The sequence below is a fragment of the Halichoeres trimaculatus genome, unplaced genomic scaffold (genome assembly GCF_033239565.1).
Source record: "Halichoeres trimaculatus isolate MK-OKI-2021-1 unplaced genomic scaffold, fHalTri1.1 fHalTri1_scaffold_21, whole genome shotgun sequence".
Taxonomy (NCBI): Eukaryota; Metazoa; Chordata; class Actinopteri; order Labriformes; family Labridae; genus Halichoeres; species Halichoeres trimaculatus.
In genome coordinates, this window is record NW_027437199.1 from 17,155,471 (window position 1) to 17,173,559 (window position 18,089).

Here is an 18,089-nt window from a genome sequence, read left to right on the forward strand (position 1 = left end):
AATATTGGTCGAATTTGGCATCACCGATATGGGCCTCGTGATTCAGATTCAGGCAACTTTATTAATCCCACATGGGGCAGTTTGTGTGGAGCAGCTCTTACACCACAGAAACACAAACACAAACAAAGACGAGTTAACATACAGCAGCAACAATAACTACACAAGGAGTTGAAAGTTAAGAACATAAATGAGACTAAAGGAGATTATGACACTGGGCACAATTTAAAGTCGTCAGACTGAATACAAAGTTTCAATAAATAAATTAGATAAAAGATCAATAAAAGATATGCAGCATCAAGATAAAAAAAATCATTAAGGAGTGTTCAGTTATCTGATTGCAGAGGGGATGAACGACTTTGAGTAACAATTTGTTTTACAAGCAGGTAAAACAAACCGGCGCTGTGAAGGCAACAAGCAGAAGTCGTTGAAGAGGCTAAAATATTCGCAGCCTTCCTGAGTGTCTGCTGGCTGCAAAGTGAGTTTAAGTCTCTCTGTTATGAACACAAGCACAGACTGTAAAAAAATAATAAAATAAAATGAAATAAAAGTTTTTTTTCGTGGAAAAAAGGTGTCACTGGTAAGGGGTGGCCGAAGAGATTTCAAAGGTGGCTGTGCCAGCAGCGATCAATCTTCTGGACACGCCCCTGGAAGAAAAGCAACATTATTTTTTAACGTATATGATCATTTGTTATGAAGCTCATTTTGATTCCGATATGTTTGTTGCATGGTCAGTGCTGTGCCCAAGTGTGTGTGTGTGTGTTTGTGGAGGGAGGGGACAGCTAATACCTCCTATCTGTAATCAGTTCCTCTGGGACATCCATAATGGACCAGACTTCCTCTGGTGGTTGAGAGGGGTGCAGGGATCCCAACACAGCCAAAAATAAAATGCAGGAAACAAAAACAGAGCTGTTTTCTGTTGATCCAGTGAAGTTTATTCTGAATTTCCAGGCTTACCGTTTAACCAAACTTGTAACTGGTGAAATCTCCTCCTTGCTGCTGTTGTTATCGCATTAATTAGACAGTGCACTTGTGGTATTTGCATGGCTGCAGATGCTTTGTTTCTCCCTGCTGCTCCGAGAGTAAATCTGGGTTAACTCTGCTCCTCCTCTGTGTGTGTTAATATGTGTGTGTGTGTGTGTGTGTGTGTGTGTGTGTGTGTGTGTGTGTGTGTGCACCAGGCTAGGCCTCCTTGAAAACTACAGCAACATGGCTGCCTTAGTGAGTCAGAGGCAGAAACCAGGGACCACACACAGAGCGGGGAGCATGGGCCAACACACACATACACACAATCACTCTCACTAAGCCACACACACCAAACATACACAGCCAGAAGCTGCTGCTGCCACAACTGTCACATTTTCATTGTATTTACAATAATTCGCCACGTCAGAGCTCAGAAATTATTGAAACGTTGTCACTCCTTTGTGTCATCTCATGGTGACCCCGCAGATTTGTGATGTGCTAAGGGGAAAATCCCAGTTAGGTTTGTGTTACTGCAGCTTTAAACTAACACACAAATGTCATGTTTAGATTGTGGACCTGCGTCAAAGGCTGCTCAACATGCAGGACTGTTTCTGCTCCCAAAGATTACAGGCATCAGGTTACAGGCGGGAATGTCTCATAACTCAGGATTTCATTTGCCGGGAGGAGAAACTGGGAGGAGATGAGAGGCTGTGTTGGTTTATACTGCTTCACAGATACATATACTGTTGAAGAATAGAGATGTTTCAGACCACATGCCAACTTGAAAGAGCCTTGAGGATTTTACCAAATCATTGATATGTAAGTTTACAATCAGAGATGCTTAACAAATGCAGACACACTACAGCCAAACCTTCTCTGAGCCTTGTTTTTCCTCAGTAAGTGAAACTCAACCACTGTCTGCTTACTCACTGGTCACAAACTTGACCACAATAAGAAAAAGACAGAGCAGAACCTCAGGCCCTCACACAACTGTTTTCTTCTGTGGTGAAGCGGGAATTCCCCGCTCCTTTTGTCGATTGGTTAAAAATTATCATCAGCTCAGTGTGGCCAGTGTCATTATGTAGAGTCAAACCTTTTGCTCAGATTTAATCTCAACATCTAATTCAAACATGAAATGGTTTCATACAAAGTTTTAAAAAAGAAATGTTTATTGTGCTGATGGATAACAGTTTGGTTTGTGAAAGAAGGCAACACCAAAATCTGGGATACTGAGTAAAAAAGTGAATTTGAACAGAATTCTGCAAACTATTTAAACTTTCAGTAATGAAGAATAGTGTGAAGACAACATTATAATAAAATATATGCTATTTTAAATTGTTTATTATTCTTTTTAAAGCACTCTGTAAATAATTATAAACCACTGTTTGGAGTTTGTGTGGTAAAATGTTTCCTTCCTGCTTCGTACAGGACAGTACGCACCAAACATTTTGGGGCATTTATGTATTTGCTTTGTATCAGTTTATGTATGGTGTTTGTCTAAAATGGGTCTAAATGAGGAAGTGTTTCATTGGCAGCTAATGTTGCTACAAAACCTGAATGTGTTGTTTGCAGCTTTGTGGATATTAGTTACCCACACCATCACAGGTGCTGCTCTGACTTATGAACTGTGCACTGATAACACGCTGTGTGCCCCGTCCCTTTTGGAAAAGGGAAAGCAACAAAATCCAGGATTTCATAAAAAAAAAAAAAAAAAAAAAAAAAGGAAAATTGTGACATGATACTGACTTTTCTACCAGCTTAGCTCAAGAAAAGTTTCTGACACGACTGAATCTAATTACGTTTATGAATAGAGTCCTTGTTGCATAGTACAGTTTACATTTGTAAATGCTGTAACCAAAGACAATGGATTTTATATCGTTCTGATCATATGCTGCGATTTCCACTACAGCAGTGATTCCCAACCTGTGGACTGCAACCCCCTAGTGGGCCACAGAGGTATTCCAAGTGGGCCTCAAAATCATTTTTATTTTATTTTATTATTTATTTAATTAATTCATTTTTTATTTGTATTTTTTATAATATATATATATATATATATATATATATATATATATATATATATATATATATATATATATATATATATATATATATATATATATATATATATATATTTTTTTTTTGGGGGGGGGGGGGGGGGGGGGGTGTAGTTTTATAGAAATGTTCAAATATTAGTTTCATTATTTTATTTTGTTTTTCCTTTAAGTTTTAGGTATGTGACAAGCAAATGAGAGATAGGAACTCTTATCTGCTATTTACATCAGGACTGTCTTTCAGTATTCAGTATTTGTCCTTTTTGTTCATTCTGCACTAAAAAAAAAAAAGTTCTCTGAAACGTGGCCTCCATATTTATTGGATCAGAGGTGGGCGGCGAAAATCTTTGAGACTTAAAAGTGGACCCTGAGTTCGAAAAGGTTGGGAACCACTGCACTACAGAGTCAAATCATGTTTTCATCCATTTTTGCCTGTGAGCCTGAAGTTCATGTTCAGGTTTAACTTTGGCTCTGTCACCTTTCGATTTTGATTTTTCCAGATTTCAAAAATTTTCTACAGAATTTTTTTTACTGGTGACCCTCTTATTTAGAGCAAATCATCCCGTCTGAAGTTTCCTGATAATACCAGGTCATGTCACTTAGCATATTGCAATTTGTCCTTGGCCCTGCAGCTTTGGAAAGTGCTGCCAAGGTTAGAATTAGAAAAGCTGCATTTATATTTCATAAAGTAGTAGCTATTTTTTCCAGTTTCAATTTTTGATACAATATCTTTGCATTCAATTTAATTATATGTAGGGTTTTCAAATTTTAAAACCAGCAAAATGTGTTTTAATTAATATTTAACACACTATCTCAACTTTTTGTGAATTGGTGTTGTATTTGAAACCGTTGACCGAAATGTAAAAGTACATAAAAGTAAACAAAAGTACACAGAGAGAACTCAAAGATGCTGAAGTAGCATTGTGGAGCATGCATGAGACATTCTGCCTGAATTGTTTCAATGTAAAAGTCTAAAAAAAATAAAATAAAATAAAAAGTTCAAAAACTATAAAACCTTTTCACTCAGAAAAATGTCTGCAACAAACAAAATTAACCCTTTGACACTGAATTTCCTCCTGCTGGAAATGATATTCATTATAAAAAGAAGGATTTGATGACATGATACCAACAGTGTTTGGTAAACTCAAGCTTGTGTCTGTCCAATAGGGGGAGACAGAGTGTGTTTTTCTCCATTTGTTGCTTTGACTCTGATTCCCAATGCAGGCTTCTTACAGGCCTAGGATTTGAAAGAACATCATAGGTTTGTCCCTTTGCTGAATCTTGTGTCCAAAAAGTCCAAAAACTAATGATGCTGAATTCCCTGTTGGAGAATACATGACAGAAGTTAACCTCACAATCCACACTTTCTACCAAATCCTGCTGTCATCCAGCTTTGGTCAGCTCCAGGGGTCGTTGCGGTGCTTGACCTGGTAGTTCTGGAGCTCGATCTGGTCTTTGATCTGGTTGATTAAAATCTGAGACAAGAGGATGCCGACGAGCTACAGGAAATAAAACACACAAACAGAGAAGTTACAGTGTGTGAAGGCGAGTGGGTGTCGATGTGTACGGTGCAGACTCTGACTGACCTGTGGTATAGCCAGCCCGAGTGCTATGCCTCCCAGTAAAAACATGTTACTGTGGATCCAGTTCACCAGTTTGTCTATGCAGCCGTTGGTGTAGATGTGATCTGCAGCCTGGACAAATTCTAGCTCCTGCATGCCCTGACCACACATCGTGTTTATAACCACCTGGTCGAGGAAACAAACGGTTAAAACACGAACAGACGAATGAATCAGAACAAAAACAAAAGCAGAGACCATGAAGAAGGAGACCTTCTCTTTAGTTATGAGGCAGCAGGAGAAGGGGACAGAGCAGCGCTCTCTGCTGGGGTTGCTTTCTTCACATTTGAAGTACATGTTCTGAGACCAGTCCAAGTACGACAGAGCGCCACAGCAGCCAAACTGAACACACAGACACATTTAGAGGAAAACAACAAATTTATGCCTTCATGGAACTAAAATGTGTCAGTGTCAAACTATTTGGGATGTGAAAAGACATTCAGAGCAAAGTCTTTTACCTCTTTCTGGCCAAAGTCGATCAGGTTTTGGAGATCAAGGTCATTTCTGTAGTTGACGATAGAATTATTGATCATACGCGTCACCTGATCCCGAGCCTTAGCAGAAGAAGATACAAAGGAGCATTACAGAATATGTACAAAGCAGAAATACGCAGAGTTCAAGATATTTCTTTTCAGATTTCAAAACAAAATATTTATTTGTTTAGTTTTTCATGAGTGAAAGCAAATTAGTTATAGAGTATGATCATTGAGCGAAAACGTCTTTAAATGTTGTTAGAGCATCCAGGATCAGTGTTTCTCCTAAATGTAAAAACTGTTCCTGACCCCAAAGTTTTTAGCATAAAGAGGAAAATGCCCACATTATGGATTTAAAAAAAGATTCAATGAGTAAGTAAATCCTACAAGAAAGATTTATTATTTAATGAGACATTAGTTGTTGCTGCTTGGAAGTTTGTTCAAAATTCACTGTAGTTACAAGCAGAGTCCAGGAGAGGGCAGTGTTTCATCAATCTGCATAATCAGAAAAAGGACTAACATATTCATCTGATAAAAACTTTGGGCACAACAGCAGCTATGTGTCCTGAGGAGGCTGAGGGAGTTTAGTAAAGATCTTCAGCATCTTGACCAGGTGCATCACTGTGTGGTACAACGGCATTACTGCTATGGACCAGACGCCTGCAGACAGTGGTACAGACCGCTGACAGGATCACTGAGACTTCACTACCAGAGTGATTCTATAATTAGGGAAACATTTCAGGTATACAAAAAGTGAAAAAAGAAAATGTGCTTTTTTCTTTCATATTCTATTTGATTGCAAATGATACACCTGGAATCCACTTAATTCATTACTTGGCAAGCTTAAGCTGTAATGAATTTTTAAAAATTTAAATAACAATAAAAAATTTGGAACATAACTTTGTCAACTGTATTATGGACAAAAGTTGTGACAATTTTTTCACCGTAAATCCATAGTTTACTGAATTTAGAGTTATTCAACATTTCTATGTCAGACTACACTCCCTAGAAATGTCCCTCATCATTTATATCACAGTTTAGACAAAATGTTTAAAATTAAGGCACAAAAGTCACATGTTACACGGTTGACAGGAAAAACCTGTCTCTACAACATTACATTTTATGATGGTTACACAGTTGACATTTTCTCCTTTTCTGGCTCTTGAGCTAACTGCAGACCTTCAACACGGCACCACTTGACCTCCATTAACTCATATTTCTGCATGTTTTCTTCAGTTTTTTTTTTCATTTATAGTAAGAACGCCAGAAAATGTTGGTAACACAGTTAATGAACAATTAATGCGCCCCATGTACAGACAATCATTTTGATGAAATATTGATGAGGAGGAGTTAAAATATGCAATACTTTCTTCATGGTTCCCACCAAAAAGGATGGGACTTCAGCTGATCTAAGTCATGCGACTTTGGAGCAAATCATTGCTGATTTATAATTTTTCACGGTTGAGGCAGATTTCTTAGACACACACCAACTGAATTATTTTATCCATATTGATTATTAAAATATTTTCCAAAACACCCCTTTTCATGTTTTAGTGATTATTTTAAACGAATAATACTAAAAATAATATTCATAAACATGTATTCTAGTATTAATTTTGAGAAATCAGACAGCACAAAAACAGCAAATTCCAAAACATGATTAGCATTATAAGCTTAATAAATTATGAAACCTGTTCACTTTCTGTGTTAAATTAAAGTTATTTATATTACCCAAATGACTCTGTAAAATTAGTCATTTTTTGAAATAAATACTAAGTCGAATTAATAAGTTTACACCATGGACATGAAATGCACCCCTAGTTTTAGAATCACTCCCCCTTCGCAGATCATCTGTCACCATAGAGTCCTTGGGAGAGCTGCCTCCATCCCCACAGACTCCACCCACAACCAGAGACTACCTCATGCTAGTTTGCACATATTGCATTCATTTTTGTACAGTTTAAAATTCTATTTGCACTTCCTTCAATTGCCTTATTTATTTTTATTTCATTTTATTTTATTTATTTATTTATTTGACCTTTTTATGACTTTAAATATTGTTATAATTATTTCTCTTTTTTTTCCCTTTTTCTTTGGATAGTTTTGATATTTTATTGTTGGCATTCATTGTGGACAGCAAAGAAAGACTTTTATCGTACAAGGAAACACGTTGCTTTACTGTACCCTTGAAAATAAACTCTTGACTCTTAAATATGTCTTTTGTATTTTTACCCGATCAGAGAAGACAAAGCCCAAGATCCCTGCAACCAGCTGGAGCATGAAGAGCACAGTCAGAGAAACACAGAACTGTAGGAAGAAAGAGAGATACATTGATTACAACACTTGACTAACTATGAGTCTGTCTGGTTAACTATGAGTGAAGGATGAGTCTCATATCCTGAGTTGTGTTGCTGTTATCTCCACAACTCAGAGAATATAAGCAGTAACTTCACAATGACTGAAGTTAAACTAAAGTTTTACTGCTATCATTATCATCAGGACACTCCTGGTGTCAAATATCTCCTGACTTACTGTCTGCAGGAGGCAGATGTTTTCTCGCAGAGAGCCCACACAGCCACAGAAGGTGATGATGAACATGAGGATTCCCACCACCATCAGCATCATAGCGGGGTCCACTGCGAGACACGCTAGAGCCGCCTCTGAGGGGGAGGAGAGAAGAGGGTCAAAGTGTACTTCAAACCTTATCACTTTGGAGTGTGAAAGCATAAAAAGGCCTGTGACGGCTCTCTACCTGCATGTTTCATCACGCGGGCGTACACCCCTATGGACACCATCACTAGGGCGATTATCTGTGGAGAGCATACCAAGAAAAGGTGACACAACATCTTCTAAATTATAATAAATGAGCTGTAATAATGGAGAAACCCCAAACCACAATGATAAAAGAGACTTTCTGTGTTCAAACTTGTCCTGGGAGTGGCCCATGCTCAGAAATCAGCTAAATATGAGTCATGTCAAGGCTGAGTAGACAGTTAAAGCTAGAATCACATTATTATTCCTTATTCTGAAGCTAAATTATCAAAGTAGAGTCAATGTTAAAGACGAGGAGCTGGGCATTTCCATTAGGATCCACTTTCCCTCCATTTGACTTAATCAACCTGGCAGCGACCTGTGCCTTCCCCTTTAAAAGAAATAAAGACCCTTTCACTCAGCGCTCCACTCTCAGTGCAGGTAGAATAAAAGGGAGCACTCTGAAACTCTTTTCCCACCCTGAATCTAATGGATCCATTTCATGCACCTTCTCAGGGGCGGGAGGGCAAAGCTGGAATTGTCTGCCTCCTTTTGTAAAAGGTTTTGTTTCACAGTGAAAACACCAGATAACACCTGAGCAAACATGCTGCTCTTCTTTTGCAATTTTGTTTCTGTGTAACTCCAAAAGATAAGCATCCCAGACGAGAAAGGAAGCATGCACTTTGCAGTAATTTGTTGGTGTGTCCTACAGACGGCCTGTCATAGCCAGAGGCAACAGAAATGGTAACAACACATTCCACATAGAGGAGCTTCAAGTTTACGCAGTCTTATCCTGTTCCAACACGGCCAGAAGTCATGTCAGCAGCTCAAACACAATCATACTGCTTTTGTTTTAAGTTCTCTGTTTCTGATATAGTTTCTCAGCCAGAAGCAACAAAGTCTCCTCATGCTGCACCAAATCCCAGCAAGTCTAATCTGCAACAACAGATCTGCTTGAAAATGCTGAGGGGGACAAATCTGCTTATGTTTCGGTCTCTGAGACCCTGACACTGAAAGGCAATGATGTGAACTTTGGTAGGCTGAGTTCTAACTGAATAATACACCAAGGAAATCTAAAGCTCTGCTAATTCATCATTTTATTGTGGAAAAAAAACAACAACTCCATATAATAAAATATTACAACTATGTACAGTTTATTTTAACTGAGTGTGTCATTACATAAGTAATAACATTACTTTTGTAAACTGATGTGAGGACTTCAAGTGTTGTTCTTGAATAGAGGAAAACCAGTTCTGAGCTCTAAATCTGATCAAACATTCCTGGTTTGCAAAAGAAAGAGAAACTCGTGTTATATCAGAGCAGCAAACACCTGATGTTAGTGTGTGTGTGTGTAAATGTGTGTGTATATGTGTGTGTCAGCTCTGTTTATAAACTTCCCCTCTTCTCTCCCCTGGAAAATATTTCACTTTCTCTAAAACACTGAAGTTAATGATCATCTGAGTCGAACAGAGATGAGGGCTCTCAACTTTCCTAAATCTCTTTCTTTGTTATTGACAGATGTGTTGTTTGGTATTAAGAGTAGATATATAAAAAAGGACTCTGAATTAAGTTGAACAGTTTGAGAAACACTCACCCAAAATATAAAATTAAACAGGAACAGGAGGTATTTGACGATTGGACTAACAAATGAGTAGTCCTCGTCAGCTCCAGGTGTGCCTCTGCGTCTTCGACCCATAGCGTCAATTTCCGAGCGTGTTATCCAAGTTTGACTTTTAAGACTTTAAGATGTCAGAGCTAGACTCAACAGCATGCTGTTCATGTTTTGTCTAATGCGTGTGTCGACACACACAACAACAGTGAATAGAAGCTGAAACCAGCGCTGTGTGGACAGCCGAGACTGGGCGTGTATACTGCTCTGTATATGTGTGTATGTGTGCGTCTTACGTCCACCGCTGATCATACTACCTGTGGCCGCAGGGTCTCCTGTAGGTGTGACAACAAGTAAACCAGAAAAACAGACTGCATAATAAAACTGGTTATATTCCCTTAACTAACAGAAATATAAAGATATCTGGTTCATTTTCCGACTTCGCTTATCGACACAAAGGCTACACGCAGAAAAAAACAGGATGAATTTTTTCTGCAATAGCCTATCACTTAAGATGTAGAAAAAAAATCTCCCATAGGTCTGCCCATGAATAAAACATGTCAGTATAGAAAATAAAAAAAATAATCAAAACAAAAAAAACAAAAAAACAAACAAACAAAAAAAAAAAAACAGAAAAAAACGCATTTTTTTTCTCCTAAAATCGACCGGAAATGCAGAACGGCACACCAAACTCCATCTAATTCAAATTTAGTTTTTCAAACACAGCAATGTTGTATCCTAATCTGGGGGGAAACTGCAGAGTGAGAGTTCAAATAGTTAAAACGGGACTAAGATTTTTTTTAATTATTATTATTATTATTATTATTATCATTATTTCATATATATATATATATATATATATATATATATATATATATATATATATATATATATATATATATATATATATATATATATATATATATATATATATATATATATATATATATATATATATATAAACATATATATATATATATATATATATATATATATATATATATATATATATATATACATATATATATATATACATATATATACATATATATAGATATATATATACACAATTTTATGTATTCATTCATTCGTTCATTAATTAATTAATTCATTTTAAATTACATTTTACTTTTTTGTTGTTAGTCCTACAAAAAATAAGATCTAAAGAATACAGTCTGTGGGCACGACAGGGACAGGAAGTAAGAATCAGTAAGAATAACACTGTTTTAGAGCCACGCTGTGAATGCCGTATCTGCATAAAATTGAATCGAAAACATTAGTGTGTGCGATTACTGATGATGTCTGAAATAAGCAATGCATGAAGGACAAAAACACAAAACGGACGCTTTTATTTCGAAATCAATCGAATAATTTTGCTAAACATCCGGTATCACCCGGAAGTAATACGTTTATTGCCCTGGTCTGCTCTTCACATGAAGTAGTTTTTAATTCATAACTCGGTTGTCTTTTGGAGCATGAAATGGCGTGGAAAAACCAAGGTACGAGAAGTTATATATACGCAGCTATCTGTTAGTGAACACAGCCCGCGAGTTTATCCAACAGTAAAGTCAGTTTTGTAGTTATACAGCCAATGTTAGCTTAATAAGCATCTGTAGTCCCATAGCATGTAAACATTTCTTTCAATCTACAAATTCTCCTTTAAAAACATTTCTATTCTTGTTCCTTGCAGGCTCCTCTCTCCCTCCAGCCTCTTTGAACCTCCTCGTCCCCCCAGTGAGACTAATATCTGCGTTTATGTGGCAAATAATCCAGCATCTTAATGTGATGCAGTATGATAAGCTGGTGGACTTCATCACTTTAGCCACAGAGATGGTCCCAGAGCTGCTGAGCCCCAGTCAGAGAGCTCAGCTCATCCTGGGCCTGAGAGCACGGGTGAGGACAATTTGTTCCTTATTACTTATATAATTGAGGTGAATAATGTATTTCAGTAACGGAGAATCTCAGGGTGTTTTGTTAGTTGTAACTATTACACTTCTTCAATTTTTTACCACATTCAATCTCCTCTCCAAAGTCTAATCAATGACCTGTCTAAGGCATGCAGCCTGTGAGTGTTTGAGATGATACAAATTTAATTTTGACACACTATCGGGGCATTAAATGTTGGTTTGAGAAATACGAAATTTCCTGCAAGTAGTGAGTGCAGTACAGTGAAATAAATGGTTACAATAAAGTGTCTAAAACGCCCAAAATGTTTAGTGACTTCGTTTTGCATGTAGGTGTTTTGTACAAACTTGATTTGATATATCTATATAAGAATATTGGCCCTTATTTTGATCTAAGCTGTAGTCCAATGGGATAATAAAGTGAGTACACCATATCAAAAGCAAGAAACTTTAATTTCTTAAGAGTATTTAACTGTAATTAAAAGGTCAGGATCTTTTAAATAAAATAAATTAAACAAAATATATAATAAATTTAACAAACAAGAAAGAGAAAAAAAATACAATGAAAATGAAATGGACTCTCTTTTAGAAAAAATGCATGTCAATGAAAATAATTAATACTAATCAAAAACAATAAAACAAAGACCCTGTCTCTAAAGAAAAAACAAAACTCCAAAAAAAACAACAACAACAATAGAAACTATAACCTAAATAAAAGGGAGTTTATACAGTTCTTGAATTGTTTGTAACATGTACTTTTTCCCAGTCAATCCGTACTGTCTGTCAAACATTTTGAACATTTCTGGCTTTCAACCGATTGAAGGGCTGCATTTCTTTGGCAATGTATCTGTCTTTGAGCGCCCACCATTTGGCGCTTTTATTTCTATTTACTTTGCCGACCAAAAGCCTCAGTTAGAGCGGATTGTCAAAGAACAAGGCTCTGCTGCACCTCCCCTTCTTCTTCTTTGTCGCCACTATTTTCAAACAAATGCGACGTATCAGCTCGTTGGTGTTCATGAGCTCACACTTTGTTCATTCTGATAAAAAACAAAACATTCCCACAGTGGGACTGTGGCAGGCGGCTTAGGAACCGTATCTTTCGTGTCATCACTCATATTAGCGTGTGTTTCCTCCTTACTCCTCAGGACGCTCGCTTCAGCTCTCTCCGTGTGTACGAGCGAGCAGCCCCATCTTCACCCCAAAGATCGCATTTTTCACAGATGCTCACTCGGCTATAAATCCCCTAAATCCGCTATAGAACCTATGCACCCCGATGTTAGGACGTAGTGAGCCATCTTCTCATTCAGCCTCTTTGGTCGAAAGAGAGGAGGAAAACAAACATGCATGCACGTGTCAGTTTATCGAGGCTGACAAACTTACTGAGGACATTTTTATTTATCGTTCGGTTGATTGATTTATTGATTATTGTGACAGGCCTAATGTGGAGTCATAAAAAGTTCATGATTTGGCATTGAAGAGTCTGCACCATAGCACTAAGAACTTGCTAGTTTTATTGTAGGATAGCTTTGCAAGTCTACAGAAAACTCACCTTGAAGTCTGTGACTGTGTAGAATCTTGTCATGCTCTGTTGAGTTTCCTGCCTCTTTCGTCCTCCTGCAGCTGGTCCTGGAGCTGTGTCGTGGTGACGGCATTGCCAACCTGCAGGCAATCCAGAGCCACCTGGATAAAATCCACGCCTGTGGCTCTGAGCTGAGCTCCACTGGTGAGATGGTGGGTTGTACAAGAAAACTCAACATTTACGACATTTGCTAGATTCGTCCTCAAATGCTTGTGCTTTATATTCTGACTCATAGTGTGTTCAATGTTGCTCACACTCTGACAGGAAAATGATGATATCCTCAAGATTTCTTACACAAACTTTGCCAACCTGGTGCAGAACCTTTTGAACGTCCCATATGAAAAGGATTATTTCTTCAGAGTAAGTCTGTTACATCATGCGGGGTATGGATATGGGGAGTTGAGAGATACTTTTGATTTGATTTTGAGGGATAATGGGTCTCAACTCTTTCTGCAGGAGGTTTTTCCAACTAACTATGGCTTCAACTATGACCAAAGACTGCAGCAGCTGGTGTCTGAATTCTTGTCCAGACTTGAGCAGCTGCTGCCCATACCCGACCTTCAGCAGGTACAAATCTTATCACAAGTTATCCGTTGTTTAAATGGTTTAACGATGGTCATGCGGCTTCACAGTTTGTCTTCTAAAGATTGATCATTTTTTGGGCAGTTTATTTCATAGTTTTGTCTTTGTGATTTAGTGACTGTTCTTCTGTTTGTCACAGACGGCAGCATGGCTTACTGACACAGAGTATGCGGCAGAGGAGTTTGGGAAGCATCTGTCTGAACCGTTTGGTGTGAAGACTCTGCTGCGTCATCACAGACAGAGGGGAACTCTCAGCTCTGGTGGGTGTAACAGAAGACACTGAAGGAAGTAGTTCTGTTCTCTGCTTACATCTTTCTTTCCCAGCATACACTGCCTGGCCAAAAAAAAAAAAATGTCGCCTCCGAAAAAAAAAGGTCACACACTAATATTTTGTTGGACTGCCTTTAGCTTTGATTACGGCACGCATTCTCTGTGGCATTGTTTTGATAAGCTTCTGCAATGTCCATAGATTCATTTCCATCCAATGTTGCATTAATTTTTCACCAAGATCTTCATTGATGATGGTAGAGTCTGACCGCTGAGCAAAGCCTTCTCCAGCACATCCGAAAGATTCTCAATGGGGTTAAGGTCTGGACTCTGTGGAGGTCAATCCATGTGTGAAAATGATGTCTCATGCTCCCTGAACCACTCTTTCACAGTTTGAGCCTGATGAATCCTGGCATTGTCATCTTGGAATATGACCGTGCCATCAGGGAAGAAAACATCCACTGATGGACTAACCTGGTCATTCAGTATCTTCAGGTAGTCAGCTGACCTCATTCTTTGAGCACAGACTGTTGCTGAACCTAGACCTGACCAACTGCAGCAACCCCAGATCATAGACTGCCCCCACAGGCTTGGACAGTAGGCACTAGGCATGATGGGTGATCACTTCATCTGCCTCTCTTCTTACCCTGATGGTACATCACTCTAGAACAGGATCAATCTGGACTCATCAGACCACATGACCTTCTTCCATTGCCCCAGAGTCCAATTTTTATGCTCCCTAGCAAATTGAAGCTTTTTTTCCAGTTAGCCTCACAGATTGCTGACAGACAGCGGTCAAACTGGATTGTGGCCGTAATCAAAGCTAAAGGGGGTCCAATGAAATATCAGAGTGTGTGACTTTTTTTTTGGTGGCGACTTTGTTTTTTTTAGCCAGGCAGTGTATATTAAATCTGTTTTGTGTTAAATCTCTAAATCTTCCTCTACCACAGCTCCCTCCAGCATCGAGGAAGATAACCTCCTGTCCACTCTGGCTCTTCCTGTGCAGACCACAGTGGAGAGGTTAATCCAGCCTTACAATGAGGATGACGATTATAGTGATGGAGAGCAGGCGCTGGCACTTAAGGATTTAGAGGAAGACTCCAATCAAGATATTGTTGCAGATGAGTGGTCGCCAAAAAGAGGATCAGGTGCGACAATGGCAGCTGAAGAATAACTCCATAATGACTTCTCATATTTTGTTAACCTGCTTGTGTTAATTCTGTTTTCAGGTCGTCCAGCGCGTTTATTCATCTGCTCCCAGTGTTCATTCACTCACCGCACAAAGAGGAAGGTGAAGGAGCACATCCAGAACGAACACCACAAAACAGCTCCTGTTCTGAAAAGACTCTCTGTGAAAGACAGAGCAAGGGCTCAGCAGAAAACTAAAGACACTGGAAAGAAGAAGGAAGGAGGTGACTCAGAGAAAAAAAAGAAACAGAAAGATGGTGTTGAAAAAAAGCGGGAGAGGAAGAGTAAGAGGGACAACTTGGAGAACAAGGGACAAAGTGGATTGAAGGAGCCGGAAGCGGAGGATAGAAGATTTCTGAGCAGGAGAGTCGTGAACAAAAACTTTACAGAGGAAGAAACAAAATGTCCAAAATGCAACAAGATTTTTGAACTTCCAAATCAACTCAGGACTCACTTAAAACTCCACAGTTTGAAGCACTTTTGCAGCCAGTGTGAGAGAGGATTCACCAGCTCGTCAGGTTACTACCAGCACCAGAGACTCCACAAGAGAGGTAGGATATTCAGCTGCAGCCAGTGCAACAAGGGATTCCTGTGCAACTACTCGCTGAAGCAGCACGAACGCCTGCACGAAGGACCGTCGAACCTGTGTGGCATCTGTGGGAAAAGCCTCAGCAAAGCAGGTTACAAGAGACACATGCAGGTGCACAAAGGGGAGAAGACTCACTTGTGCACGACATGCGGGAGGTCGTTCTTTTCATCCGGGGAGCTCCTGCTGCACACTCGCTCACACACAGGTGAGCTGCCGTACACCTGCACGCACTGCGGGAAAGGCTTCTCCACCAAGAGTCACCTGATGGTTCACAACCGCTCTCACACAGGGGAGCGTCCGTACCTGTGCTCTGAGTGCCCCAAACGCTTCCTCACCCTGAACTGTCTGAAGAGACACATGCTCAGTCATAACGGGGTCAAACCGTTTAAGTGTCCCCACTGTGAGAGGGAGTTCTCACAGCAGGGGAATCTGAAAAGACACATGGCAACTCACAAACTTGATGTGTGATGACAGACTTTCAGTGTTGTTAGAAAAATTATTATACTGCTGTTCAAGTTCCTTTCAGAAATGTTTTAAAATAAAGAAAAATCGTCAGACTTGATGTCTCGGATGATTTAAAATGTGGTATTCAGCAAGAAGGTGATAAAATATGAGGGGATGCGAGAAAAATACATCAGTTTGAGAATCGGTTCCCACTGTGGTTGTGGGAACTGAATTGGAGGCTTAAGGGAAAGAATAAGGGCCTGTTTACACTAACAGTGGTTTTTTTTTGTCCTATTTTTTAAGAGCTCTTTCCTGAAAATTGTACAGAGTTTGTAACACTGCCACCCCTCATGTCACGTCACACTAGCTAATTCCAATACCATCAACTCATTGGCTGCCAGTCATTTTCAGTGCATCTTAAATGATTTTTCAAGACCCAAATAATATTGTTTTCTATGACTAAATAAACACCAAAACTACCGAAGAAAACTGGACCCCCTTCATTAATTTTTCTCTCCCTGTTTTTAATTAAAAAAAACAGACCAAATGTACTTTTTTTTTTTTACTTCCTCTCCGTGATCTTCGTCGTCTTTTCTCACAATGAAGCTGCTCTTTCTCTCTAAACTACCCCGACACACCCTCAGTTGGAGCATGAGCTGCCTGAACTTTTCTGACTTGCAACGTCTCGCCATGCCTGTCATCTCACATCTTCTCCTCATATCCATGCTGAGCTCTCATCCAAAGAGCACACCGCTCTCACCCCCTCTATGGAAAAACATTATATACACTGCAAAAAACTGAAATCTTATCAAATGTTTTTGTCTTTTTTTAAGTAAAAATCGTCTTATTATACTCGATATGAGCCACTTTCAACTTATCAATCCAGAAAAATGTCTTGTTTCAAGTTATCAGAGTACAAAAATTAGGTTTGAATCGCTTGTAACCAGTAAAAAAATCTGCCAATGGAACAAGAAAAAATTGCTTGAAAATTTCCTTGAGACTAGAACAATGTCTTAATACAAGTAACTTTTCTCTTGTTCCATTGGTAGATTTTTTTTATACTGGTTACGGGCAATTCAGACCTCATATTTGTCTTTAAATAACTTTAAACAAGACATTTTTCTGGATTGATCAGGTGAATTTGGCTCATATTGAGTCTTAAAAGGAAATTTCTATTAAAAACAAGACAAAAACACTTTATAAGATTTCAGTTTTTGCAGTGTACTTCTATAGACACAGTAAACGGTTGCAATCAATTTGACCTCTAAAGACGTCAGTGGCAGCAATGAGTTAAGGGGCAGGACACATGTCAACTTTGTCGAAAACCCCTCCTTTTTAGTTTAAAGAGGGGGTTTTCTGCTTTCCCATGTTTTAATCATAGTTGTAGAGTAACAATGTTGGAGTTCCATGTGTAAAGTTTCAAACTGCTACATATTCACATGTTGTAGAAATCCTTGGATCCGTCTGTAAACTGCTCAAAATGGACTGTTCTAGAAATACCATGAGACTTTTCACATACCAATACCAAACAGATACCAGTGTTAAATAATAACCTACATGCTTTACTGTGGGATAAGACTGGTTGTGTTTTGGGCAAAAGGCAAAAATAAGTACATGGAATAACTGAAATTAATATATATTCAAACTGTGAAATATAAAATTTAAGAGCAAAACAAAGCTTCAGAATGTACAGAAACTCTATTCAGTCTTGAACTTTTATACCCTGTAGACTGGTAATGCAGCAAAAAACAAAGAAAGTGCATCAGAAGTAACATTTCAAATCAAATATCCAAGTGCGCAGGAAAAAAAGAAAAGGGGGAAAGCTGGTTTCCTGGATCGGCACCATGGATTGGCCCCTTCCCACTGATACCAATCCAGCTTTGAGGGGCACCGATACACAACCAGGATCAGTATCAGCATTCCTCCCTACTTCAAACAGGTTCATGACTCCTTGTAGGGCTGGACCTCAAACACTAAGGTCTGATCATGGCTCTTACTCCTGACAGGCCAATCAGAGGGAAGGGGGTATGTGGAGTGGGGAGCCTTAAAGAGACAGTAGGTAAAACG

General features: G+C 38.8%; 2 protein-coding genes across 2 annotated transcripts; one reads left to right on the top strand and one right to left on the bottom strand.

The window, feature by feature from the left end:
* Nucleotides 1–3,734: 3,734 nt before the first annotated feature.
* Nucleotides 3,735–9,770, bottom strand: tspan33a (tetraspanin 33a). Its single transcript, XM_074698780.1, has 8 exons — nt 9,455–9,770; nt 7,862–7,919; nt 7,642–7,769; nt 7,342–7,416; nt 5,095–5,190; nt 4,850–4,978; nt 4,604–4,765; nt 3,735–4,516 (listed from the first exon to the last, which is right to left on the bottom strand). The coding sequence occupies exons 1-8, from the start codon at nt 9,554–9,556 to the stop codon at nt 4,415–4,417; spliced, it is 852 nt and encodes a 283-aa protein (XP_074554881.1). The 5' UTR covers nt 9,557–9,770; the 3' UTR covers nt 3,735–4,414.
* A 1,092-nt stretch (nt 9,771–10,862) lies between these two features.
* LOC141810915 (uncharacterized) lies at nt 10,863–16,501 on the top strand. The gene is made up of 8 exons (XM_074698779.1): nt 10,863–10,968; nt 11,160–11,362; nt 12,994–13,104; nt 13,217–13,312; nt 13,409–13,519; nt 13,674–13,794; nt 14,752–14,949; nt 15,031–16,501. The coding sequence occupies exons 1-8, from the start codon at nt 10,950–10,952 to the stop codon at nt 16,044–16,046; spliced, it is 1,875 nt and encodes a 624-aa protein (XP_074554880.1). The 5' UTR covers nt 10,863–10,949; the 3' UTR covers nt 16,047–16,501.
* Nucleotides 16,502–18,089: the final 1,588 nt, after the last annotated feature.

Excerpts from the sequence above, each read along its gene's own strand:
- LOC141810915 (XM_074698779.1), top strand. Across the intron at positions 13,105-13,216 it reads TGAGCTCCACTGGTGAGATG|GAAAATGATGATATCCTCAA; the intron begins GTGGGTTGTACA and ends ACACTCTGACAG. Across the intron at positions 13,313-13,408 it reads AAAAGGATTATTTCTTCAGA|GAGGTTTTTCCAACTAACTA; the intron begins GTAAGTCTGTTA and ends CTCTTTCTGCAG.
- tspan33a (XM_074698780.1), bottom strand. The coding sequence starts at position 9,556 with ATGGGTCGAAGACGCAGAGGCACACCTGGAGCTGACGAGGACTACTCA. Across the intron at positions 4,766-4,849 it reads GCCTCATAACTAAAGAGAAG|GTGGTTATAAACACGATGTG; the intron begins GTCTCCTTCTTC and ends TTCCTCGACCAG. Across the intron at positions 4,517-4,603 it reads TCGGGCTGGCTATACCACAG|CTCGTCGGCATCCTCTTGTC; the intron begins GTCAGTCAGAGT and ends TATTTCCTGTAG.